The sequence below is a fragment of the Pimephales promelas genome, chromosome 16 (genome assembly GCF_988280905.1).
Source record: "Pimephales promelas chromosome 16, fPimPro1.hap1.1, whole genome shotgun sequence".
NCBI lineage: Eukaryota > Metazoa > Chordata > Actinopteri > Cypriniformes > Leuciscidae > Pimephales > Pimephales promelas.
The window spans coordinates 25904042-25930803 of NC_142784.1; the positions used below are offsets into that span (position 1 = coordinate 25904042).

Below are 26762 nucleotides of genomic sequence, written 5' to 3' on the forward strand. Positions count from 1 at the left end.
TCACTTTGATGTCAGTGTAAAAGTTTAAGTGTAGGCTAAAAGCAAAATTGCTCAAAAAAAGTGAATAATTCTGAGAAAAGCTCTAGCATCATTTTATTTAACTTGATTTGATATTTTGTTATCTAAAGAATGGCATTAGTCTTTTAATTGTGGTCCAAAAGTGTTGCGGGTGTCTTTTACCTCAACTAAACTTTTAGTCTTTGCATATACTGCCACCTTGTGGTTGAAAACCAAACTACCCTAAAATCCCAGCAGCTCTAGGGCTCCTTCTTTTGGCAGAACTAGAACAAAAGCTCCATTCCGATATAGTATGAACTCTGTAAATGCAAGTAAACACTAATTACACACTGAATAAAAAACTGCGAGTTGAAAGATTAATTGCTTCATATTTTCACACTGCTAACTATATAAAAACCAGAGCGAATACTGAATTTAAGAACCGGATAATCACCAGGTGGCATTGTGAGAGAGAACTTCATCACAAACATTCTTCCCTAATTCAAGACAATATGCTGTCCGGCATGATTACAAATATAAAAATACACAATTCAAATGCACTCGACGTGATGTGTTAAACACGTCTTGTTGGCCACGTCTAAAGCCGCGGGATAACACAGCAGAGACCAAATGAAACTTTTTGTTGGCTCAACACAAGTGTCTTAATTGAACGCATGCTTGCTTGTATTTTTTGTTGCATAAGATAGGGGGAGGGAAAAAAGAAATATAGAAAAATATGCATCTCGTGCTTGCCAAAACTAAAAAAATGTCAAACGGTAGAGAATAAACGTCCAGCAAATGATTGCATATCTTCAGTGAAGCCATGTGTTTTCCACATAGATGTGGATGGGTTTGAAGTTCATGTTAATCTTTAATTATTCAACAAGTTTACAAAGAGGAAAAAAAAAACTGATGCCCGTGGCCAGGGCCAAAATGTTCAACATGGCCAAAGATACAAAAAGGCAGGATCAATTTATCAGTGTCCTTTTGTCATTAAGTACAGCTGATGATTTATTGGTTTAAATTACGTGACATGAAGTGAACGCTACTGCTTGCCAGCTTGAGCAGGATGTAACGTAATATGTAGTCAAACGAAAATATTTTGAAATTACTCAAAAAAATATTGAAATCCTGAGCCAGAAATAATCAAAGACATCTCTTCATATTTAACTAAGGTGTTGACATTTTCATCTTGTCTTGCATTGAAACGGAGCGAAAACCGTATGACTTTCTTTCTATGGAACACAAAAGGAGATATTTAACAGATTGTCCAAGCTGCTGTTCCATTCAATGAAAGTGGATGGTGACCAATAGCTGTCAAGCTAAGTAATCTGAATAAGCTAAAATATTTTTGTAAATTTAAAGGGACAGTTTGCTTAAAAATGTATTAATTAAATTACTCTTTAGTTCTTTCCATATGGAGAACAAAACAAGACGACACTTCATATTTTGTTTTCTTTAAGATTTTTATTTAAAGAAATTCTTTTAAGCAACAAATGAATTAAATTGGTCAAGTGGCAGTACTTTTACATTGTTACAAAAAGGTATTTTCAAAAAAATGCTTGATAATAGTAATAAATGTCTCTTGAGAAGCAAATCAACATATTAGAATGATTTCCGAAGGATCATGCGACACTGAAGACTAGAGTATTGATGCTGAAAAAAAAATCATTGCACTGATAAAAATAATCTGCTTGATTTACTTAAAAAATATAATGATTTTTTTTTTTGCATAATTTTATTACGTAGATCCAACAAGACAAGTCTTTGTAGAAACGTTTGTTGAAATCAAATTTTCACGTAAAGTTAACTTAATTTTAGCATTGCTCTAGTAATTTGTGTATGTGTGTGATCTACTTAACTTTAAAAAATCACCTTGAGCATGAGAATGAACAACCTGAACTTTTTAACGTATTTTGAAAGTGTTTTAAGTGTTTACATTTAAATGAAATGTAATGGGATCCGAAACAACAACTCTATTTGTATTTAAATAAAAGAAAACAATAAAAAAGTATTCAAAATTTAGTTTCATATATTAAGTAGAATTCAGAAACTCTTGTAATTAGTGACACCGGTGGCCGTTAAGTGAACTGCAACCAGCAACTTAATGCTCTTTCGACATTATCCTAAACATAAGCTTTCGCTTCATATGTCATAAAAGACTTTATATACAGAGTTTGGTCATAACGAAAGAGGCTCTCAGGAGTGCATCCATAAACGTCACATCCTTTTGGTTTTCCTGACATAATCCCTCTCAATAAAAAGTATAGGCCTACAGGCTTTTAAAGGAAGTCAGGGAAGTTCTCTAAATTTTGTAACAAGCTGTTCACAGATTGGTCATAAAAAAGTGATTAATAACCTACATGAACATTCTTACAGATAGGACTATAAGCACATCCATTTAGGCAGCTTTGGTCAACACTGACTTGAATGGAAAAGAGCATCTAAAACTTGCTTGGTTTGAAACAACAATCATTGAGTTACCAGCCCAAACCGTTAACCACTAGGCCATATCACTCCACAATATATTAAGAAACTAGTGCAAAACATTAATAATATAATCTGTTTTATTTGTCAAGAGTGCTGTGAACGTTGGTTATTTACAGGGTCCTCATAACAGGCCTGCTTCATTGATGTTCTGTTGAGTGTTTCCTAATATTTGTAGGAACTGCTTGTGAGATGTACTGGCATAACATTACTGTACATTTTAAGAGTACATGGTTTACATGTTGTTGTTTTTGTTTTTTGTAAGCAAAGCTTACAATCAGGCTAATTAAATGACTAAAATAACATACTAAACGAATTACTAATATAATATATTACAAATTGAATTGTTAGTTTGTAATTACGTCACATGTGATAACTTCAAATACTTTAAATAGACACATTCAAAACTACTAATATAAAAACAAGCCTGTCGGATTGCTCATTTAATAAAGGTGTCTTTTTAGTTGGTTTTTTTCTAGTTTCCATGAGCACATCACTAGTTCCTGAATAAAACACAGAATGATTTAAGGATCATTAATCCTTAATCACCTTTTTCTGAGATGAGGTTTTACTTCAGTTATTTCCAGTAGTTATTTTCAGGTTTGTGCCAAAGTCCTTTAAAGAGCAATTGACAGCTTGCCTTTATGCGGTCCAGTGGCAGTCAGCGTTAGACATTTAACAATATTTTGGATACTCACGCAAGTTTAAGAAAGGGCTACTTAATGCATAATCATATTTGGTGCTTGCACAACAAGTGATGTCATACATGTTGAAAGGTTTCCTTTTGATATCATGTTATAAAGTAGAAAAAAGATGACAGATAAGACAGACAGACAGTGACAGAAATCAGTGAAGGTAAAGGGTCATGATGACTACACACTCCGAAGACTCGCCAGGCTCATTGTGTCGACCCCAGAATTAGTCCCAGATACTAGATCTGATTTCAAGAATCCAACGTCTCTTTGTTAATCCATTTCTGTTGATTTTGGAGATAGACCCATTTTTCCAAGGGCAAAAACTTTGAACAAAGGTTTAGAGATGTTTTCCACCAAATTCTAGGAAAATCTGGATGTTTAGCTCCAAGATGTTTGTGCTTGTAATCTCACATCATAGAAACAGTGCAGTGCAGTGTTATTTAGAATGAGGCGGATTTACTGTAGCAAGTGATGCGTTTTGGCAAATGCTTCCCCTTGTTCTTTTCGACCGACCACGTGTATTAGCACTATGACACAATGTTTCAATAATTTAAATAATGGAAACAAATGTACTAAGTATATGGAATAAAAGCACTGACGGGTCCATTAAAGTGACAGTGTGTCCATAAAGAATTAGAAGTGCTACCAAATTCGGTTCATTAAAAATGCTGCCAATAGAATTACATAATTTTTAGTTGAGAAGTGCTGTTTAAAATCACAGCTCACTCAACTTCACTTATTCACAACACAACATGTTAATTTATATCATGTGAAGCTCGAAATATTTAATAAAACAAGTCAATAGTTTTATATTACATTGTGGTTGATGTCATTTAAAGCGATAGTTCACTTTGAAATTAATTTTTGATATGTTTTAGCTTACCTCAAGGGCATCCAAAATGTAGGTGTCTTTGTTTCCACAGTATTTTCAATTTTGATATTTTTAGGTCAAACCGTTGTTGTCTGTCAGTCATATAATGGAACTCTATGGGGATTTTCTAAAAGGGCATGCACAGAGAAGTCCAAATTAAACATGATTTAATGACTCGTAAATGTAAGTACATATTGATGGCCTAAGACATGAAACGAGCGGTTTGTGTGAGATTTATATATTTAATATAGAAATCCCCAGTATGTTTTTGGTACCAGCTGTTTTCCTGTTTTAAATGTAAATTGATTCACAATTACGTTTGAGTAAGTTGTTTCAAACAAGTGTAACATGCTAACAGAAATTTAAAGCATTCTGTAAATAAGTGACAACTGAATTCAATGACAATATCGACTGCTTTTACTATTATTTCAATACAATAAAACAACATAAGGCCTACAATATATACGCACCAGATCACTTACAAAATACAAATACTTACAAATAGTGCAACATTCAGTGCATTACGCAGGAGTACAGTGTAACAAAGCCATCAAGCCATTGTAATGCATACTTGTGCAACAGGGCTTCCAGTGCAATACTTAGCATGCATTGGGGCACAGCTCACGTGATCACGTAAGGAAAGTACAGGATAGTTTTACACAAATACTGGGTAGTTTGTGCAAGCAGAATGGTGAAAAGATGACGCAATGATGCTAATAAAACTGACAGTAAGAATCACATCTGCATCCATTTGTTACTGATTTGTAACTGAATTAGATTATTTACACACATTAAGGCAATAAAAACATCACCATGTAATTCTCTACGATTTGTTGTTAAAACTCAATTTGCCTTTTTTATAATGTACATACAAGGAAATTAACATTTAAATAAATTAAACATTAAACACTGTCATTATTTACCCTCATGTTGTTCCAAACTGGTATGATTTCTTTTTTTTTTCGTCTGTGAATGCCAAAACAAAGGCATTTTTAGGAATGTTGGTAACCCAATAGTTTTGATGCTCATTGCCTTCCATTATATGGACAAATAAAGTCTTGACATTTATCAAAACCTCTTTTACATGTTCCACAGAAGAAAGAAGTAATACAGGTTTGGAATGGCACGAGTAAATAAAGACAGAATTTTTAATTTAACACTTTAAGATAACTTTCATACTTCATTAAAACGGTAAATAAATATTAAGACAAATGTTCTGAAAACTGGCCGTTTTTGATGAATCAACATGATTTTTTTCTTAAGACGCATTCTTGTCAGCATCTAACCACTTAATTAGAAGTTGTGAAGAGTGACATTGTTTAAAGGCTTCATAAGTTGGCTGAAAACACACAAAGCACGTACAACGTTACCGTGACACCAGAAGCAGATGTGACAAAATTTCATACGCAAAGAGGAATCTCAAGGAAAAAAATTGGCTTTCCTCCAATGGAAAGCTAAAGAGATCAAACTGGGACAGCATCTGAGGAATCATTGGGAGGGAATGTGTGTAAACTCAAGGTATAAGAAGACTGAAAGGCCATAAACAAGTAATAGGACGGTGTGGAAATGATCTGTGCAGTCCATTTGTAAGAAAATGGCCCAAAGTGGATAAAAGTTGGAGAACTTGCGACTAATTCAGATCCGGTATGTAGGGCTTTTGAGATAGGACTTGTGGTTTGATAAAACACAAAACAGGTGTCCATTAATCAATGCTACCCCGGATGTGCGTAGTGTGTCCCAGAAACAAAGAGACCAAATTGGTGCCAGACACAGGCTAAAGTGAATAAGATCCACACTTTCTTGATCGCATATTCCTGCCTGTATTTCCACCTAACACTGCAACGGACCTCAAACGTTTGTATGTGATAAGCATATGTGTGTATGTGTGCAAGCGGTTTTATGTCTCCACACACCTATGGAGGAAGCTTCTCAGCATTTTTGGACAGGCTGTGCAGAAGTGTTTTCAGAAAGTCCTCGTCAGACAGCTCAGGGACAAGAAACTCGATTAGCAGATCCCAGATGCAGTACACAAGATGCCTGCACAAAAAAAAAAAAAAAAAAGTCACAGGAGTTCACAAGCACTGCTACAGACAGTACATCCTGCACACAGATCCAACAACACTGTATTATCAAAAACCTGAAGATCCTAAACAGGATGTCCCGCAGACACTGGATTTGCCTTCTCTTTATACAGCACAAACAGCTCATAAAGCAAAGGATAACTGATTGTAACAGCATCTGCTTCATCTGGACATCTACAGAAGACTACAGCATGTTCTAGTAAATCAAAACTTTCAAAACCCAAGCTGGTGAGAATAAATCATGAATCCCCACTGTGGTAACAGTCTACAAAGATGTCACGAGGTGCCCTGATAACACAACACAGCAATGTATCTATCGAAAGCACATTTTTGCATTCTTTTATCGGCATTGCTCACTTAGTGTGCCATAAAAGAATGATAGCAAAGAAGTAAATAGTAAAGTAAATTACAACCTGACCATTTTAACCATTAAAGCCATATGTTCACTAGGCCATATCTACACGCCTCATGAAATATTTATGCGATTTTTGCAGCTACAAACAGTTCAAAATGTTGAACAGTGCGTTACAATTTTCATGTAGGTCCTGACATTTCCACGGAATTTGGAATTGCCAGTCAATGTTATTAATCTCATAAATATGCATACAGGAACACTGCATAACGGAAAATTGCATAAATGGCTGTGGTGCTGATTTTTATCTTCATCTGTGTTTAGTGCTCAAACACACCTGTTTATGGTGGGGTCCTGAAAAGAATCCACAACCGTCTGCCAAAATATCTTGTACTTCTCAGAGCCCAGCATATCACAAATCGGATCTGTAAAAACACAATAAACTCAGTCAAGGAACAGAGATGAAGATCTGCTAGACTACACTACACTATTGATAAAAAAAAACCCTCATTTACTGTTGAGGTGGTTTCCTCTCACCTTCCCTTACTTATGTTTTTACAATGTATTTTTTGTCACAATAACACAATTATTTGTAAACCCTATTTTTCAAACGTCAAATTTGACCCGTTCCATCCAAAACACATTATTAAATGCTAAAAAAATTAGTTACAAATCAATCAATAAAAATATTAAAGCGTTATCCAGCTCACTTTTTTTCTTATCAGTGCAAAAGAGACTCAAAATATTCATTATTCATCAAGTGTTATACATCATTCAAAACTGTTAAATATCTTCTTTCATTTGTTCACACTCATAATAAAAACAAAATGTTGAATTGTTGAACGCCGGGATTATAGAGTTGACATAATTACGTGAGGACGTAAAATAACTGGTGAACCATTATCTCAAAACTACAAACTTTTACATACATGCTGCTGACATATTATTGTAGCAGAGTTTGTGCTGAAATACAGTGTAATCAGACTTTAGCCATGAAAATGTCACAAGTAACAGAAATAAGCACAAATGTCAGAAGACCTCCAGGGTCCAGAAAACGGTAGTGTTCTTAAAATGGTAGTGAATATTGTGAGGCGTCTCACCCGGCAGTAGTTTCATAAGGCACTGCAGAGCCTGTTTTCTGCTCTCCTGTTTCTGCTGCGGGCTGCGTTGGGGTCGGGGTTGAGCCGGCAGACTTCCTCCAGGCCAGATGGCCTCCTGCAGTACCCGCAGATAAATCACCCAATACTGCGTACACGTCAGGTTAACCACACCCACCTCTAGCCACCTATAGACCAATCACAGCAACACAAATAATTTAATATTATGCTACAAGAACAAAAATTCAGGATTGCTGATGAAACCCACTTTGGGTATGTTTACACGGCAACGAACAAGTTTTGCCTTTGCGTGTTTGAGTACAGGTGATAATGTTGTCAAAATTATCCCCTTTCACATGGATCCATGTCTAAAACAACTAAAAATGACTAAAAACGGTGTATTATGCATGCCAGGCCAATAGTTGGCAATGTCATGCACCTATGCACAAACACATTCTTCAATGTAAATAATATTTTCCCATCCCAGTTCGTAGAACTGGTGCAGTAAATCTACATTTTGCTGGAGAAGCATTCATAAATCAGCACATATATCTTGTGCAGCACAGACATGATCCTGTAGTTGACCATTGTTGTATATTGTATGTTGTAAAGTACTCTCACATGCCTGAACAGGCAATACGCATAACATATGTCAGTTTTTACAAATTCGTGTTTTTGTTGTTTACATGGAGACAATAACGGCATAATTTTCAAAAACTTGCACTTTGAAACCAGTTTTCAAAAGTTCAGGGCCCCAAAACATCATAGTCTTGTAAATTAACAGCCAAAACGCATGAAAAGATGTCCGTTTTTAGCTAAAAATGGTGTTGTGTAAATGAACCTCCTTGCAAATTGATGTGCTGCTTGCAAACAGCAGAAAACAAGCTACAAACCATGTGTGATCAAAATACATAAAAAAAATTCTACCAAATGGAAAGTAGAAGTCAAACTCCATCTTTCACGAATGTCCTTCAGCAAGTTCACATGTGCCACTGCAATGTTCGTTGTCTATTCTGATTAAAATCTGTGATGGGCCACATATGGATATAGTTTATCCTTTAAAAATAGCATTTCATTTAAAAGAATCAATTCTGCAAAATTACTTTTGGCCACTTTATGCTGAAGAAATTTTGGAGAACTGGGGGATTACATAACATTACTGTGGATGAGACTGTTTAATCTTTTAATAATCACAGACAAGTAACCATTTTGGCAGACAGTCAGCATTACAAAAAGATCTGACAAAAATATGTGGAAAAAGGTATTATAAGATATTACATTTTTATGAGAGGGGCTGACAGGGAAAAAAATAGAAAACCAATAGGCTGGAAAAGAATAATTTATTTTACTAGGATTGCAATTTGATTAATTAAAATATTATGTTAATTATATCAGGCTGAAATCAGATATCCAACTGGGAAAACATGTGCCCTCACCTGAGGGTTTTCTCCTCTCATGAACACTATGAAGTGGACCCATGAATTTCCTGTGTCATTGATTTAAATCTGTCTTGCTCTTCAATTACATAGCTGGTTTATTTCGGTCCTGACTTTGGTCCTTGAAATGCCACAGATGCTACATGTTGATAGAGCCAGAGATCCAGAGAACCACTTATGGTCAAGCTTAATCAATGCCAAAAAACAAATCGGTTTCCTAAGTATCTGAGCTGTCTCCAATGGGGGCTTCAGTCCAAAATGCATACATCTTATGTTTATGTCAGAGGGAATTAACACGGTGTGTGTGGAAGACTTCAAGGCTACTACAGTGTCTAGCAGCTCCCTTTAGACTCTCAAACACAATGATGGATTTCCCAGTGGCCATTAAACTACAATTCCCGTCAAAATTCAATGACCCATGCAGTAACAACATGACAAGTTTCATTTGCATTGCCTGTATGAGGAATATATTTGGATATAATGGACTGCCTGTGTTTGTACACATTGATTAAAGTCTCAATAGTACAGAAACATCCATTTTCAGTGTTTGCACACAGGAGTGATATTCTGTTCCATGACAAAAATGCTAATTTTAGAGCCTGCAGTAGGTTTAAATAGTAGATTTTACATCAGCTAAGTACATTTTAAAATAAGACGAACAGGTTTTATGTCCTGGAATGATATTCATGGCTTACTTCTATAAATGTTTCAAGTAAAATTCGAGCTTGTTGCCCAAAACAAGAATACTTAGTCTGTCTGCGGATCTAATAGAGCTTCTGAAAGGACTTGCACCGGTCTGAACATACGTAATTCTCGAGAAGCTCTGATGTAAGGTGATGGAACAAAAGTGTTTTGTTCCAAAACAACAAGTGGAGTACTTTATTCCATTAATGGCATTTCTGCCATTATAAAGGGCAGTTAATGTGGACTGGCATGGCCTTTGATGGAGACGTACAGCATTAGTAGAGGAAGACATTTCTCAAGCCAACAGGAGTGGAAAACAAGGGTACATGGAGCTCACTGGAGCCAATTAAGTTTAAACTACCCTTTTCAGATTTTATTGTGAGCCTTCATTTCTTCTGACACTCCAAAAATATAAACATGATAAGTATATTCCATTCACAGCCTTGCCTGATCTGCATCTCAAATAAACTTGGAAAAACTGATGTGCTGGAAGACTCGGTACAAGGAACTTCATTTACATGGAGCATTAATTATGATCCAATAAACTGACTGTGTTACCTGAGACAGATGTAAAAAGTAAAAAACAAAACCCTACAAATGACAATAAATGAAGAGGTCTAACTGTTTGGCAGCACTATCATTCTACAGAATACAATACATTTGTCAGCAGATCAAGAGAGACCATATTATAACTTTGAGGCATTCCCAAAAATGTTAATAAACTAACACAGCCTTGGCAAACTCCTAACAGTTAAAAAAAAAGATCAACAGAACGACCGACAGAATGATATACATAACGATCGACTGATAGACAGTCAGAGTCTGTGTAGATTTGTCTCTGCTTTGCACATCTGGCAACTGTCTCAGTCAGATTGCATTGAGATTGTCAGCGGACAGCCATAAATTCTCAATTGGATTGAGAACTGGATTCAGACTTGGCCACTCCAAGACATTAACATTGTTTTGAAGCCATGGCGTTATGATTGTGGGCACTATCTCGATGGAAAACAAATCTCCCAAATCACAGGTGTCCAGCAGACTCCATCACCCATCCCATTTTCCTCCATGATTTCCCTGTTTATTTTACTCTCATATTCCTTCTAGGGCCTGCTGAAAAGTAGCATCCACACAGCATGAGGCTGCCACCACCATGCTTCACAGTCAGGATGATGTGTTTTTGATGTTCAGCACCAGACATGCCATTTAGTTAGATGGCCAAAAGATAAATTTTGGTCTCACCACAGAATCTTCATCCAGCTGGCTTCAGAGTCTCCCACATGCCTTGGAAACGGTAGCCGAGATGACATTTCTCAACAGTGGCTTTCTCTTCACCACTCACTCATTAAGGTGTGATCAAGCAGTAGTTTTAAGTAGTTTCTATATAAAGCCAGGAACTCTTCAGAGTTGTCATTGGTGGCCTCCCTGAGCAGTCTCCTTCTTACACAGTCATGCCATTTCTTCATTACTGATGTAGCCCTCAAACCGTATTTACTTTATAGCCCTTAATCTTGTAATTGTGGACAAATGGGGGCACAGAGGACTCAGGTGTGATCCTAATTTTTATTTATTATAAATGTTATATCATTGTCTTCGATAACATTTTGTCTATCCATTTATGGTGTGTTTTTTTAGTTTTTATTTTGGGGGTATTTTTGAATTTATTTACTTCAAAAAGTACCATATTTTCTATGTAAATTATGCTTATTTTTATGTTTTATTTTTTTAACTAAATTAAAACATCATTCCAATAAGTTCTTAGAGCTAAAACCTAAAGACGAAGTGACTTTGTCTGCCAAGTCTTGAACTGCTCAGATCAAGGGAAGTATTTTTTTAAAATAAATCAAAACTATTTTGCCCACATTTGTCCAGAATACGGTTTTAGGGTTAACTTGACTCCAACGGATAGTCAATCAATGACTTGGAAATGATCTTGTATTCATGCCCAGTACTTTTCAATTTTTTCACTGATTTGTTTTAATAATTTTTTCAGTTTAAGTTATGCCGCAATACTGCCTGACCACTGGAGCTTCCAGATACAGATGCATTTATATTACAATAAACAGAAAACAATGTGATTCTCAAACCAGTTAGATTTAGATGTATCATATCAAAGGGGATGAATAATTTTTCAGTTTTTCACTATGATTCACAATTTTTTTAGATCACCTTGTAAAAAATATTTCAGTTATTAGCTCTTTGAGAGTTTTACAGCTGATTTAAAATTAAAATTTACTTATTTGCCATAAGTTAGTTAATAGTTATTAGTTACACTCAACTAAGCAATTATTAACCAAGTAACCACCAACTATCAACTTAGATTATAGTTGCTTAGTTCCTAGGGGGTTAGTTGATACATAGACCAACTATGTAACTTTCAACTATCACATATAAACTGTCAATGACTAACTAAAACATATTTAAAAAGGGAAATCAGACAGACAGACAGACAGATGTAAAGATTAAAAAATGTTTTCTAAGCTAAATCTATTCTTTAAATAGTGTAAGATAAGGAAATAGCAGAGACAGAAACTGATTCTAGTGCAGGTGTCTGCAACAGGTGTCTGTGCAGACTGATTATTCAGAGATTCTTGTCCAAATAGAGGTAACAAGGAGACCAATTCAGCTCCTCATTTCTTACCAAATGGAACATAATGACATTTATGAGCAGCCAAGAGCTGAAATTGCATCAATTTGCGCTGTGAAATAATCAAATGCTCTAAGTTATGTGCCAGCTTTTTAAAACAAGCCATTACAAGTTAGCAGTCTGTTTCAAAACCCAGTGGAATGTTGGACCAAAACAAATTGTCTTTCTCAAGTCCAAATTTACTGGTTTATCTCAGACTAATTCATCTTCATGCACAACGTTTGCAAAACAAGCAAATGCTTTCACCTCGGAGGCCAGAAGATAGAAATAGTTTCTTGGCCCGGATAGCATCTTGTACGGGTTTGTAAGGAATCATCTCTAATGCAGTTTACCAAAGAAAAAAATGACAAACATAAACTGAGAAGAGATGAGATGTGAGATGAGATCAAAGTGTCATAACTGAGATTTTCCATAGGGACACGATAACAAGGCTGTGTGGTCGTTTTTCCACATGGGCCTACTGATAGGTCCATTAAAAAAGTTGGCGTTATGTCTTCAGCAAGAATCTTAAAGTACTGTCATACCGATATTTATAATCTTTCATTCTCTGCAGATCCGCATGATGAATGCTGGCTTTTCTAATCAATACACCTCATCCTGTAAGAATGCAGTGAAGATGTTCAGTTTCTTTCGGGACTGACTGAACTTGCATATCTCCAATCAGATATTTTTGAGTGTCTGGTTATGTGGTTGCATGAACACAAAGAGTACAATACCAACACTGTTTTCTTCCTTACAGAGTTGTTAAGGAAGACCTGAATGGAAAAAATTCCTTTGTTGCAGACATGTTCTCACTATGCCTACTAAAGATGATTTAAGAAAGAATATTTAATCTAAAACAATACATCACAAATCCAAAAATTATGCAGATCTTGCCATTTGGGGGGAACAAATTGTGCAAAGTTTATATCTGCAGTGTGCTGTAGGATATAAACCAGATCGAAAGCTTGAGTGACTGTTTAAAAATCAAGAACAATTGACAAACTGTGTTTTTGTGTCTTGCCTGTTTAATATGGATTTAACCAAGCATGGACTGCAGGTAGTTTACAGTACAGTGGTGTGCAGTACAACCAGCCAAAATTAAAATCTGTAGAATGATGGATCAGAGGAAGAGAAAGAAACAGCCAGAGACAAATGTTTTGCTGTGCAATAAAACCATTGTTGGCAGCCTTTCTTACCTCAAGCCTTTTCCAAACTTCCTGTTTATAAAATAAATATAGGCAGGCACAGCAGAACAATCTATCATTGCATCTTTAGCACCATCATAAGCAAGTCTTTTTCACAGACCTTTTCACAACGCCAAAAAAGCAAAAGTCAAACAGGTTTAAAATCGGCGACAAAATTAAGTAAATAATTCAAATTTTTGAGAGAAACATTAATTTAAGGGTACACTATGAAAGACAGATTTAAAGGGACAGTTAGATAGACTTTCTTTCTTCTGCAGAAAGCTAATGAAGATTTTTTTAATAATGTTTTTGTCCATATAATGGAAATCTAAAACACTACTGACTATTCCTGAATTTATCATTTCTTTCAGAATTTATCATTTTCTGATAAAGAAAATGCAGGTATGGCATGAAAATAAAGGGTAGTACACTACTGTTCAGTAAAATGTATTGGGGTTTTTTTTTACATATAAATGTCTTTTAAGTCACTTTTGATAAACTGAATGTGTCATTGCTGAATAAAAGTATTAATTCAAAAACAATTATCAACCCCAAACTTTTGAACAGTTACGTAAATAATTTTTGGGTAAACTATTCCTTGGAAAACCTCCATGTAATGCGATTATTAAAAATAGCAACTGAACTCATCTATCACGAACATTTCCTGTAAAACTATCACAACATATGACATTTATGTTGTGAAAAGAACATTTGAGAACAGCCAATCCAAACATAATTTCTACAACATCTTCAATCAGCATTTGACAGTATATACTGCCACCAAGTGGTTTTATTACACACATGATCACTAATGTAAACCAGACGGTGCTCAATTCCTCTTGCGAAGATCAACCTTGATCCAAAGTTTAGATCGAACTCTAATCAAACACACCTTAGGCGGATAATCAAGGTCTTAAAGTCTGCTCGAAAATTACAGACAGGTGTGTTAGTGCTGGAGCAGGAATCTGTTATATAAAAACAGACAGTTCACATGTTTGTCTCAGGAGTTACTTTAAGTCAAAGCCGGTGCTGGTTTTTGCAGTCATTTCCGAGCAGCGGTCTAAAATAAGGGATCAATATTCTCGATCATAGTTATCATTCCACTGCTGTTATCAAGGGCGCAGGCATACGTTTAAAAATAATTCTCATGAGCCGACTGAATGTTATAACCACAACCATATTGTGACTGTGCTGAAATGATAATTGAGTTATTGCTAATAAAAGCAACAATATTTCACCCAGGACCCTGGGTCACTTTGTAAAAATGTGCATCAGCTGCCTTCATTACTCGAGGTTTGTGTGGCAGAATGTGTAAATTTCCAGATGAAAATGGATAATTAGTCAGACAAAGACATCAGGTTCGGTGCTAAAAGAGAGCCGCAGACGCCGGATAAGTAAACTAATTCTTTCCCTCAGATGATGTCCGATGTGTCTGTTTGCACCGAGGCACGAGCAGCAGCTGGGCCCCTCGTGTCTCCCTCGTATCCACACGCTGACATTTCAACAGGACCTGTCCGGCATGTAGTGTGTCACTGCACACAATCTGTCATCTAATCTGTGGGCCAATTCACATGGCAAGGGTGAAATTTTAATCGACTGATTTTAGCAAAATTGTCTGATAGACTGTGTACATTACCTTCAAACAAAAAGCTGAGGCTAAGAAACAGCAGAGTTTAGATTCAATCCCAATTAAACACAGCTGAACAGCTAACCGAGGTCTTCAGGATTACTAGAAACTTCCAGGCAAGTGTGTTGGAGCTAAACTGCAGGACATTGGCCCTGCTACAGATGAGTTGGACACCCCTGACTTACATTAAGTAATTCTTTTCCCAGGCAAATGTCACAAGGAGGTCCTTAACCTTCAGAAAATGATGCTTGTCTACCTCATTAAGTCAAGCTATTTTCTTTTTTTTCTACTTTTATTTGAATATATCTTATATGAGATTTTCATTTTTGTACCCTGTTACCAAAATGAAGGACATGCCTCAATATGGTATAAAATACAAATACAAGTTTGCAATTCCAAGCAGCATAACAGACTATATTTGTACAGCTAGAAGAACTGGAATAGGCTTAGTCCTCGTTTCAACGTTACGTAGGAATTCAGCACTAAGATTGACATGACCAATGCAATCTTTCGAATCGGTTTGGGACCAGTATGCTAAACTGGTTTGAGAGAACGAACCACACAAACTAAATTGGACATGTGATTCACCACAGTGTCCATGTCCTAAAGAAAGGCTGAAGAAACCCTGGTTTAAAGCAGAATGAAGATTAAATGTGTGGATAAAAAAGAAAACTGACTAAAGTGGTGACTAGGTCCTTTGAAACACTGATGAACAATGTGCTATTAATGGTGGCATAACTGTGAACAAAGAAAACATCATGATCATGCGCGTAACAAATCATAATTCATGATGATGTGCTCATCTTAGTTAATGTTTTAATTAAGGTGTTGATCATTCATGAAGTCAACGTTGAACTTGTGTAAGTTCCTGATGATTTATGAGATATTAATTCATGAATGAATGCATAATTCATGCATTAATTTATACATGAATTAATGATAATTCATGTACCCTTACCGTAAAGTGTTACCGAAAACTGTACATATCTGGATTCAATGGCACCGTTGTGAACATATATTTCAAACAGAGAAGAAATAGCCACTATACTGATCAGCTTGAACCCACAAAAGGCACACCTTTGAGACACTGGGTCTATCCAACTGTTTAGGAAAGACACAGGTCTCACTCCAGATTTCCCGAACATTGGTCAACTAGCAGGTGTTTAATACACCGCCGCACAAACGAGTCATTTGAAATGGCTAGACATCACACCACGAGGATCTGCAAAACAGATGCGTATGGAGCTGAGGGATTGCGTGTGTGAGATTTAATGTGAGGCCTGACCTTTCAGCTTGAATCATCAAGGATGGACACAGGATGGTTTCAAAGAAACTAAGAAAAAATGTTTCTTTTATAGCACAAGGTTTCAGTAACCTCTCTGCATTAGAAAGGCATTACTGTGCCACGGGATAAATCTGCACATGGCAGACATGCGGTCATCGCTAAACAGAGTAGCAAAAACTCCAAGTGCTTTAATTAAAGGAAAGAAGAAAGCTACAACCGCGGGCTGAAACCGAAGTTGGCTCTGTGGGATGTCCCGTGATTGTTATTTACTCAAAAAGAAGTGGAGCAGAGGATGGGGGGAAAGCCACCTGTTGACAGCTTTAAAACACACAGTTCTCACTTCCTACATCAAGTTGTCATCGGTCCCCACTACACAACTTGTTTAATAAAGTATTTATATTCATGTTCAAAAATAAGAATGATCACACAATTGTACAGCAGTTCGGGGACGGAATGAGTGAGACCTTCAGGTGACACCTCATTAAGTCAATCCATCTGTCGGTCGTGTCTGTCTTTAGGCCCTGTTGGGCGTCGTGGCTATCTTTAGAAAAACAAACCTACACGCTGCAGTGTATAGTATGCTGCACACAGCATGTATACATTAAATATTCATAAAATATAAGGATGACCTGTACTACATTTACCAAAATGAGCCATTTATTAATTTCAAACATTAATTAAATGATGTCATAGTCACACTAGACTTAAGCGTGTCAAATTTCTTCGGACAATGCAACGAATGCTCTCAAGTGTGTTTTTTAGAACATAAATAAGCATATAACTATAAATGTAACTTAAACTATACAATCTCCTCTATTTTCCTGCAACTTTAAAGTTTGTTATTTGAATTCAAGCGGTCAAACTTCCACTAACTTTGAACGGAGCAGAATGCAAAACTTCTTTGAAAGAAAGTGTTTCCAGTCTATAGAGTTAGAGGTTTACTGAAAGGTTCGCCTTGAGCGATTCATGGCCTAAAATCCTGGTCCAGTTTTGATACAAATGTTGCAGTAGGACATAAAGTAGTAAAGTAATCTATAAAGTAGACAAGCTTTCAGCCATTATATGGACTAGCTGGCAAACAAAAGTTCAGGAAATGTGTGAGTTTTCAGCATCTTCAATGTACATAAGGTCCAGATTTATGACATTCAAGTTGAAAACACACACTTCTGTCCACATCATAGATGAGAGATGTGTTGGACAAGATGGGTTTGAAAGATTGACCAAAGATTAATAACACAGAGAATTATTGGGAATGACCCACCTTTCTATGAAGGTCCCAAATAGCAGTCTGATGGTCCTCTGGATGTTCTCTGTGCAGAGCCAGCTCCACTGATCCTTCAAGAGCACGCACAGGATATTCAGGGCCTGGTCAGACAGAGCCGTCTCACTAACTGTACAAAAACACACAGGTACATGACACGTGATAGAAATGAATTAGTCACAGCTGGAAATGACAATGAGAAACGTAATTTTTCATGTCCATTAGTAAACTTAAATAGAAAAAAAAAAAAAAATATGGACCGATCCGATCACTAACATGATTCTATAAAATGGAACATGAAATGACTGTTTATTTTTTCCTGAACAGAATTATGAAAGCTTTGTGTCAGGTTTTTGTCAATGCAAAGGACACACATGAAAGTACAATGCTGCCCTCTAGAGTTGCTGTCCATACTGTAATATCACAGATCAATGCTACTTATATCCAACCTCCACAAACTACCAAGGGGCGTGCAGTATTTAAACGAATCAATTATTATTAGTACATTAAAATTAATGTAACCCTATTCTAATTTAAAGTGCTAAAAAACACAAATGGAGATAACACAAATGGAGAAAACAGGGGTTCTTTGAGATAAAAATTGAGATTTTAAAGGAAAAGTGAAGTCAACCATTAAGTAACCCCTCATGACATTCCAAATATTTAATTTAATTTATTCTTTCAAATAGAAAAGGAGAATCAAATTTAAAAAAAAAGCAAAAGTATCATATAAGTGGTATTTGTTCCACTCAAGTAAGCCGCTAACTCAAGAACAGCTGTGATTGCATCATTACATCGAGTTGACCTCAAGTATTATTATAATAATCATAATTATTTCTCTTATACAAGAGTCATTACCAGAGTCACAGAAGGCAGGTTCAATCTGTAACTGTGCTTTGGTACATGTGCAGGTTTTCATATCCCATCTAGGTCCCAGGCCTCCACTTCTATCTGCATCACCATCAAAACTTGGTGCGTTAACCTCGAAACGCTCCTTCTCGGAGATGAAGCTCTCCAATCCATTCAATGAGAAACCATTGAAAACCTTCAAAAACAATAGCAAATCAATGCATATTCCCTGTTGTTGCACTTGCACATTGACTATTGCAGATGAGAGTGGAATTGAAGAAAAGCAAATTTCCATTTCTTGTTAAAGGCGTTGAAAAAGAACTGCTACTTACAGTGCTGCTTTCATCACAGCAGTAAAGAACTTTGGGTTTCATGTCAGATACGTTGAGAGCAGGGGAAATTTTACTAGAGAACCTCATTCTAGACCTAGAAATGAAGAGAGAATCGTGTTTTGTTATTTAAGGCTAAACATTCAAGACAACAGTAAACAAGCAGCTCTCTTGCCATACTTGGATTTCTTGTCAGTGGACAATTTCCCATCAGGCTCTGCATCCATATCATCAGTAGGGCTCTGTGGTTCTGAGCGAGGGAAGGCCGTCTTAAGGGTGTCCACTATAGCATTCACCACAATCTGCCAAGTGACGCATTGAACACAAATCGTAAAAGGGTTCAGTCAAAGCATGCAATGTGATGTGTTACTTTGAAAAGTACCTTGTCAATGCGTGAAACAATGAAAGGTTTCTTCACAAAGGCAATTCTTGCATCAGTGTTTAGAGCGAGAAATTCTTGCATTTCCTCACTGTTGGCCGTTTCAGGAATGCTACAAAGTTGCTATAATAAAAGAGGACAGAAATGAACACTTAAAAGAAGTTGTGTGGAATGGATGGAATACTACTTAAATATTCTCAGGTTTACATCATTTATAGTCAAAAAAAGAAATTCAAAGAACATACTCTAAGGAATGTCTCCAATAGACTTTTCCTGGCCTCAACTTTGTCACTGTCCATGTTTCCAAATGGAAGCTCGGGAAAGATTTTCTTTGGTCCTTTCACATCTACATTTTGGCAAAACAAGACAACTAATCAAAACACTGTATTGGAAAACTTTGCCACCGAAAGGACTAATTTGCTCTGCTCACTTTTAATAATTTTGCGTAATTCTGGTTTCTCCTCCAAACGGGTCTGAAGGTTGAGGAATTCACTGTATCGTCGGTTGACAGTGTGATAGGCGAAGGGCTGCAAAGATTCTGGATTCTCCGAGTCCACAGCTGTCTCATACTGCAAAACAAAAACATCATCATTATCAAGTAAACTTTATAAGACTTTTTGCTAAGCTTTACAGAACTGGGGTCTCATTTATAAAACTGTGCGTAGGATCCTTACTAAAAGTGTATGTGCGCCCGAAAGCCAAAAATGGCGTACGCCAAAAAATATTCAGATTTATAAAACCGTGCGTACGCCAGAACCTGCACAGAATTCCCTTTATAAATCCCAGTCAGCGGAAGAATGCGCGCACATGCGTCTCCTCCCCGAAATAACCATATATGGAGCTTACAACGCCTAGTTTAAATATGCATATCCTCATCTGCATATCATTTGCATGTGATTATTCATCCACATGAGACCATGTTAACGAACAAGACGTTAGGAAAATATGAAATAAAGATGTGCCGTGTCACAATAAATTATTATTATTCTTTTTAGTAGCCTATATCCTTGCCTTGTTTTTGAATGAATAAATCAAATAGTGTCAAATACATTTCAGAGAAAGATTTTCTCAATCTGTTCAACTGGCCAAATAGTATTTTTAATGAATTTATATTTTTAATGAAAACAGATAGACATCTATCAACTTCTCAGACAATCTGCTATTATCATAAAACACTGCATGCCAGAGGGAAAATGTTCAAAAGCATTGCATCCACAACAAATATAGCCTATATTTCTATTTATTGAATATATATTTTTTGTAACTTCTCAGTAATGATTTCATGCAGTTTAAGTGTTTAACTCCATTAACGAGAATGGCATATTTAATCTAAATGTTTATCAGACGTAAAACAGTTTAAATCATTATTTCATTTATTTAAACTGTTATTGAGAACGTGCACTTTATTACTAGCCTACTCATGAAGATTTAAGGTTCATCTGCCGTTAGATGTGCGTCAGTTTCACTAAACGGCCCAACGCGCAGGCTGGCGCGGACACGAAGGGATGGATATTGGCTTCAAGTGATTGGCTTGGTGAGTGAAATTTTATTCGTAGGCTATTATCTTTCTGTATCCTATAGACTATAATTTTCTTTAGATTTTCGTTCTAAAAGTGACCAAAAAGACATTTAACTACAGCTCACCATCAGTGTCTCCAATTCCCTTTGTCTCCAGAATGTGCGTACGCACGGCTCAAAGTTTGCTTAATGGTGCGCACATTCTCCCGTCAAGTTAGTTTTTTATAGATCACAAACGTTGCGTGGAAACTGGCGTACGTACGTTTCCAGCCCCGTTTTGTGCGTACGCACGCTTTATAAATGAGACCCCTGGACATTTTCATAGTATGATTTCCCCTAAAATGTGCTCATAAAGTGCTAAAAATGTATTGGATAGCTTGTCCTATCTGTCTGCAGAGACTGGAATTATTATGTTAATGTTATGGCCGATAAAGATTAACTTTGAGTGAGCGTTAGATGAGATCATTAGGGAATATGAATAAAATTAGGAGCAATTAAATATCTAATACCAGCCAAAGGAGTAAATCTAGCGCTAATTCACCTTTACAGTGTAGAGAGTGTAGGGATGTGAGCCAGTGCCTCTGTGCTCCTTGGCAGTGATGGTGCCAGTGATGCGGAGGTTCTGGATAATGACAGGTCCCTCCGGGCTGCCGAGGGGCTCGAAGTTGAAAGGTGCCAGGGATGCCATCCCAGCTGGTGAAGAGACCTGGATGGGCGTAGTCAAAGCCAGCTCACTGGGGTTCACCAGGCCAGGCTGGTCTACGCTCGAGTTACTTTTCTCCATTGGCTGAAGAGGGCAAAAGAGTCCAGATGACTCTTCCACGGGCACACCGGCAGAATGTACCGACAGCTCCTTTTCCATTGAATTAGTGTAAGTTGGAAGTTCATCCTCGAGATCTAACAGAGTGTCGACTGGAGTGGTGCAGTCGGTGAGTCTTTCCGAAAGGGTGTCCTCTGAGCCAATCAGAACCAGCGATTCCAGGGAGCTCCGCTTGAAGTCCGCCAGAGGGGATTCCAAATCAGAGTCTGTTTCTTGATAGAACGGATTGGGCTTGCCGAGTCGTAAATAATCTCTGGGGCTAAAACCCAACGGAAATGGTTTCGTCAGCCGTGGTTCGTCTTCCTCCAGGTTGTGTGGAGAATAAAGTTCAGTGGAATCAATGACATCATAAGCTGCTAGTTCTGGCGTTGGGGCCTCCGTTACTGTGGGCATCTCTGGGACGACTTTTAGGGTCAGAACGCAAGGAACCTTAAGTTCTTGAGGTGCGTTTTCTTGAGTATATACAACCTGGGATGGAGCCTGAACTTCTACTGGTTTTGGTTCTGGGGTTGGTTCGCTGGATTTCGCGAAGACGCTAACAATCAACAAGTTTAGCCAGTCTGGGTCGGATAGTTTAGTAATTAAAGGCAGAATAACATTGCACGTGATAAGCTCGCCCACCACAAATCGACCTGTTCGGGTTTCTAAATGTGGCGGAGGCACAAGAGCATGTAGAAGGAGATCTACAATGGCCCGTACGTAATTCACCTCGACAGCAGAGCTCTGAAGAGCAGGATGAGGTGGGCAGAGTTTGCTGTACGCCTTCCAGAGATCTCCATCTTTATCCACATTTTGTCCTTCCTTGGCACTCAAGTAGCACTGAAGGTGGCATCCAGATAGATCGAACACCCTCTGGGATAAGGCTTTCCTGTCGACCCTTGCCGCTCTACCCTTGAGCTCCAACGCCATGGAGATCATGGCATTGTTCACCTCATCCTCAAACTCCTGTTCTCTGGAAACTGTGGCGTACCACGAGGTGACAAAGTCACGTATGATCTTGCCAACTGTCTTTTGGATTTCATCTTCCAGTTGTTGCTCGCTCTCTGTACTATGTGGGATCTCCTCCAGCTTAAAAAAACGCTCTAGATGAAAAACGCTGTCTGAGTCCAGGACAGCCTTGGAACCTAGCCAACCGCCTAAGACCACTAAGAGGCTTGTGAAGACACAGAGGAGCCAAACATTGACCAGGAGGTGGAACAAGAGCATCCAGGCCAGCAGTGCCCCAAAACCAAGAAGCCTCTTCTGGACCAAAAGCTCAGACAAGCCCCAGGGGCTCGGGTTGGGAAGCTCAGGCTGAGACATTGCAGAGATTTACATGCTCCTGTGAGGAAAAATGGAGAAACACACCATTTTTTTTACAAAAGTATTCTACAATTACTGACAAGTATGTAGTCAAATAGCCCTTACAAGGGGGACCAGATGTTAATGTTTAAAGGGACGGTTGAAACAAAAATAAAAACACTGTCATCATTTTACTCATTCTCATGCCGTTCCAAACCTGTATGACCTGTATTGAAGAATATTGGTTAACGTTACTTCTGAACCATTATGTAATGAAAACAGAGAACCTTCTTCCACTGAAGAAAGAAAGTCATTCGGTTTTTGAACATAGGGGTGAGTAAATTTAATTTACATCTTTAGGGGAAAATTGTCTCATTAAGAATCGATTAATGAAAAGCATAATTGATGGACATGTATTCTTAGCATTGGGAGTCATCTCTATACTACAACAAAATTTAGGTAACTTGGCAGTTGCCACCACTGTCATCTTTAAATATCAATTTATAATATAATAGTTCTATTAACGTAATATTAAATCATTTGTCATGGTTTTACAGCAGGTAACCTTTAACTAGGATTACCATGACAGCTGTTTGCAAGGGGCGACTAATGATCAGCGATTTGATACAACATTTAAAAAAAAAAAATGTAAATAGTAAGTTAGATATATAGTTGAAATTATATTTTAAAAAAATAAAACAGAAAATACTAGTGTAACTAATCTAGTTATCATGACTTCATTTATATAATGTCGTTGCTGTATGTTTTGATGGGTAAGTTACCCTATCAAGGTGGCGTTTCGTAACGTTACTTAAGAAAATATGCAATATATGGTAGAATGAAACATTATTTAATTAAAATTAACTTACCTCAACAACATAGGCGGTAGATGTACGGTGCAAATTTTGAGCCTGAACACTTCATGTTAAAACGCCGACTCGTACGGCCTTGCAGTGTTGTGTTTTGACAGCTTCTTCCTCGTCATCTCCCCCTCAGATGCTGTACCACGTTCAGCGTTTTGTCGCCCTCTAGAGGTCATCCCGATCCCTGCAGCGCCCTACGACAACACAGCAGCAACTCGGTCACCATTCACTTTATATGTATTCCCCCCCCTCCCCCACTGGCTAACAGTGTATGTATATTGAAAAAAACAATAATATTGTGACACATATTACAATTTAAAGTTAATATATTTTAAAATGTAATTATTATTATTGTGATGGCAAAGCAGCCATTACTCCAGTCTTCACATGATCCTTCAGAAATCATTCTAATATGTTGCTGCTCAAGGAACATTTATTTTTATTTTGTTGAAAACTTTTTGTAGCTACAAATTTCAGTGGAAACCATGATGCACTACAATCAATATACTGTATAGTAGCTACAGGTCAAGAATTGCCTACCTTAGCCTCTTATGCTAATACAGAAACAAAACAGTAATATTGTGAAATATTATTACAATTTAAAATAATGGTTTTCTATTTTAATATACTTTTAAATATAATTTATTTCTGTGATGCAAAGCTCCAGTTTTCTCTGTCACATGATCCTCCACAAAATCATTCTATGCTGATTTGATATTGTTTTGATATTTGATTATATCATCAATGTTGGAAGCAGTTGTGCTGCTTAATATTTTTTTGGAACCTATGATACTTTTTTTAAGATTCATTGATGAATAGTTAAAAAGAACAAAATTTTTTTGAAATATAGATCTTTACAATCACTTTCTATAAATTTAACACATCCTTACTGAATAAAAGTATTAATTTCTTAAAAAAAGAAAAAAAAAGGAAAAAAGAAAAAAAAAGAAAAGAAAGTTGAATAGTAACTACCCAAACTTTTAAATGTGTATATTGTTACAAATGATTTCTATTTTCTATTATTATGTTCTTTTTAAACTTTTTATTCAAGTCCCACATCATAAATCAGAAAACAGCCACAGCTGCCTATCTGAACATGTATGAATCATCCAGTGCTGTTAAAGCTGTTAGTCCTTCTACTGATGTTCCTCAGAAACAGACAGTTATTTCCGTTATGCTGTAAATTTAGGGAATCCCCCGAAAAAGCAGATGAGATAACCATATTGTTTGTCATATGCAAATGTCATTATTGTTCTCCCCAGATTGCACTTCCTCTAATCGACTGTGAAAACAACGGACAAGATTTAAATACACATTTTGCGTATACAACTAAGAATTGTCCTCGACACCCATCAGATGATTCTTACGGTAAGCGTTAAAAAGCAACGGCGCAGCTGTTATGATAAATACGATGAATTTGGGTCAACAGGGCCACTTTCTATCAGAACTCATTGATCTAGCCAGTCCTGCAATGCTATTTGAATCCTATCCAGCTGGACAGTGACCTATAATGCAGATTATTCTGATTGGCTCAGACTAAAAAGAGCACAGAAGTGCCCATTCCTCAATACGCCCCTCCAAACACACAGAGATGGCTATTCGAGACTAATGTTTCCACCAGGTAAAACATTTTGAAGTGTGTGTCCTCTGTTGATACAAAAGAGTTTTTCCAAGCATTATATTGCACTATAAAAGAAGTATTCCAAGTTCTCCCTCATGGACAATTTATAGATAAACTGCGCAAAAGCCGAATCCTGAGGGATTTTTTTAAGTATAAAAAATTCTGCATCTGCATGAGTGTTAATGATTTACACCAACTAAATGTCATTATGATCAGTCATTGCTGATTTGTATTCGTAAAGGTAGAACCAGGTTGTACACATAGTGTGTGTTGCTGGGAGGATCGGGAAAATCGACACCAATGAATGGTTTTCTCAGCTAGAGGGCCTCAAGACTCTTAAAAATAAAGGTTCCGGCTTTGATGGATTAACATCTATGGAACCTTTCCATTAGAAAAAAGATTCTTTATAAAGAAAAATTGAAATATTAAAACACAGTAGGAACAAAATGGATCTTTTAATAACTGTTCACTGAAAGTTTTTTGGGGGAAACAAAAATAGTTTGTCTATCGCCCATCGCTGAGAAAATCTCCTTTAGGATCCTTTATTTTTATGAGTAAAGAATCATGACGGCAAAACTATTTCAAGTAAGACAAACCAGGCATTAAAACAACTACAAATAAAGAGATATTTTCAGAGATATCATATTTTTAATTCACCCCCTTATAAGTATTTTCTTTCAAGAAATAAGATTCCTAAGGTCTTGGACATACCTGGATATACGAGAAAGCCTTATTTTAAAAGTGAGATTTGCAGACATGGAAAAGTCGCATAAATGAATAACCTCCCAGGGAATTTTATATTAAACGTAAAAAAAGAAATTTGTTTTGCCAAGCTCTAAAAAAATGTATTAGGTGCAAAAAATCTGTAAAGTATTTTTAAAAAAATGCTTATCTAATTACTGGAAAACAGATATTTTTACAGCATGTTAACATGTGACCCTTTAAATGCAAATGAGCTGCTATTCCCGGCACAGAGGGCGGAGCTTCAAAAGCTCTGTGTGTGATTTTGTGTGACGCTTCAATTACCTTTTGTGTTCAAACTAGAGTCAGACAATGATGGAGAGACTCAAGATTGACGTTTAATGAAACAGGATGTTTCTGAAATGGTTAGGTGATGAATTTATTTTGCTGATGTGGAATTAACTATCTTCAAATCTGTGATTAGCATATTCTGTCATGATAATCTATAAATCACTAGTGTGGGAACTGTTGTAAGACGCCTACAGAGAGACATGCTATTGCATTTGTGTTACGAACTGATGCATGTGAAAAGACGGATGCAACAGCTTGAGCAGACTCACTACAACAACTCTTCCTCTTTTCAACATAGAGGGGTGCGTGGGGTTCTTGGGGGTGGGGTTATATAAATTTAGGGTTTGTGATGTCACTAATCCAGAAAGGAATGTCGTGTAGTCCCTA

At 36.9% G+C, this 26762-nt stretch overlaps 1 protein-coding gene across 2 annotated transcripts in view; it reads right to left on the reverse strand.

Annotated features, from left to right (window-relative positions):
- snx19b (sorting nexin 19b) overlaps positions 1–23880 on the reverse strand; it is an 82333-nt gene extending 58453 nt beyond the window's left edge. Inside the window, exons 1-13 of one of the 2 annotated variants that reach the window (XM_089121336.1) lie at positions 23729–23880; positions 21300–22899; positions 19671–19809; positions 19486–19586; positions 19244–19363; positions 19042–19163; positions 18865–18958; positions 18542–18728; positions 17684–17813; positions 7584–7768; positions 6821–6908; positions 5964–6087; positions 2758–4177 (exon numbers count right to left, since the gene is read on the reverse strand). In XM_089121336.1, the coding sequence (XP_088977462.1) occupies positions 5964–6087; positions 6821–6908; positions 7584–7768; positions 17684–17813; positions 18542–18728; positions 18865–18958; positions 19042–19163; positions 19244–19363; positions 19486–19586; positions 19671–19809; positions 21300–22880 (2871 nt within the window). In that variant the 5' untranslated portion in view covers positions 22881–22899; positions 23729–23880 and the 3' untranslated portion in view covers positions 2758–4177. Of the gene's footprint in view, positions 1–2757; positions 4178–5963; positions 6088–6820; positions 6909–7583; positions 7769–17683; positions 17814–18541; positions 18729–18864; positions 18959–19041; positions 19164–19243; positions 19364–19485; positions 19587–19670; positions 19810–21299; positions 22900–23728 lie in introns of those variants that run through there. The other variant, XM_089121335.1, reaches the window with a different exon arrangement.
- Between the last annotated feature and the right edge of the window lie 2882 nt (positions 23881–26762).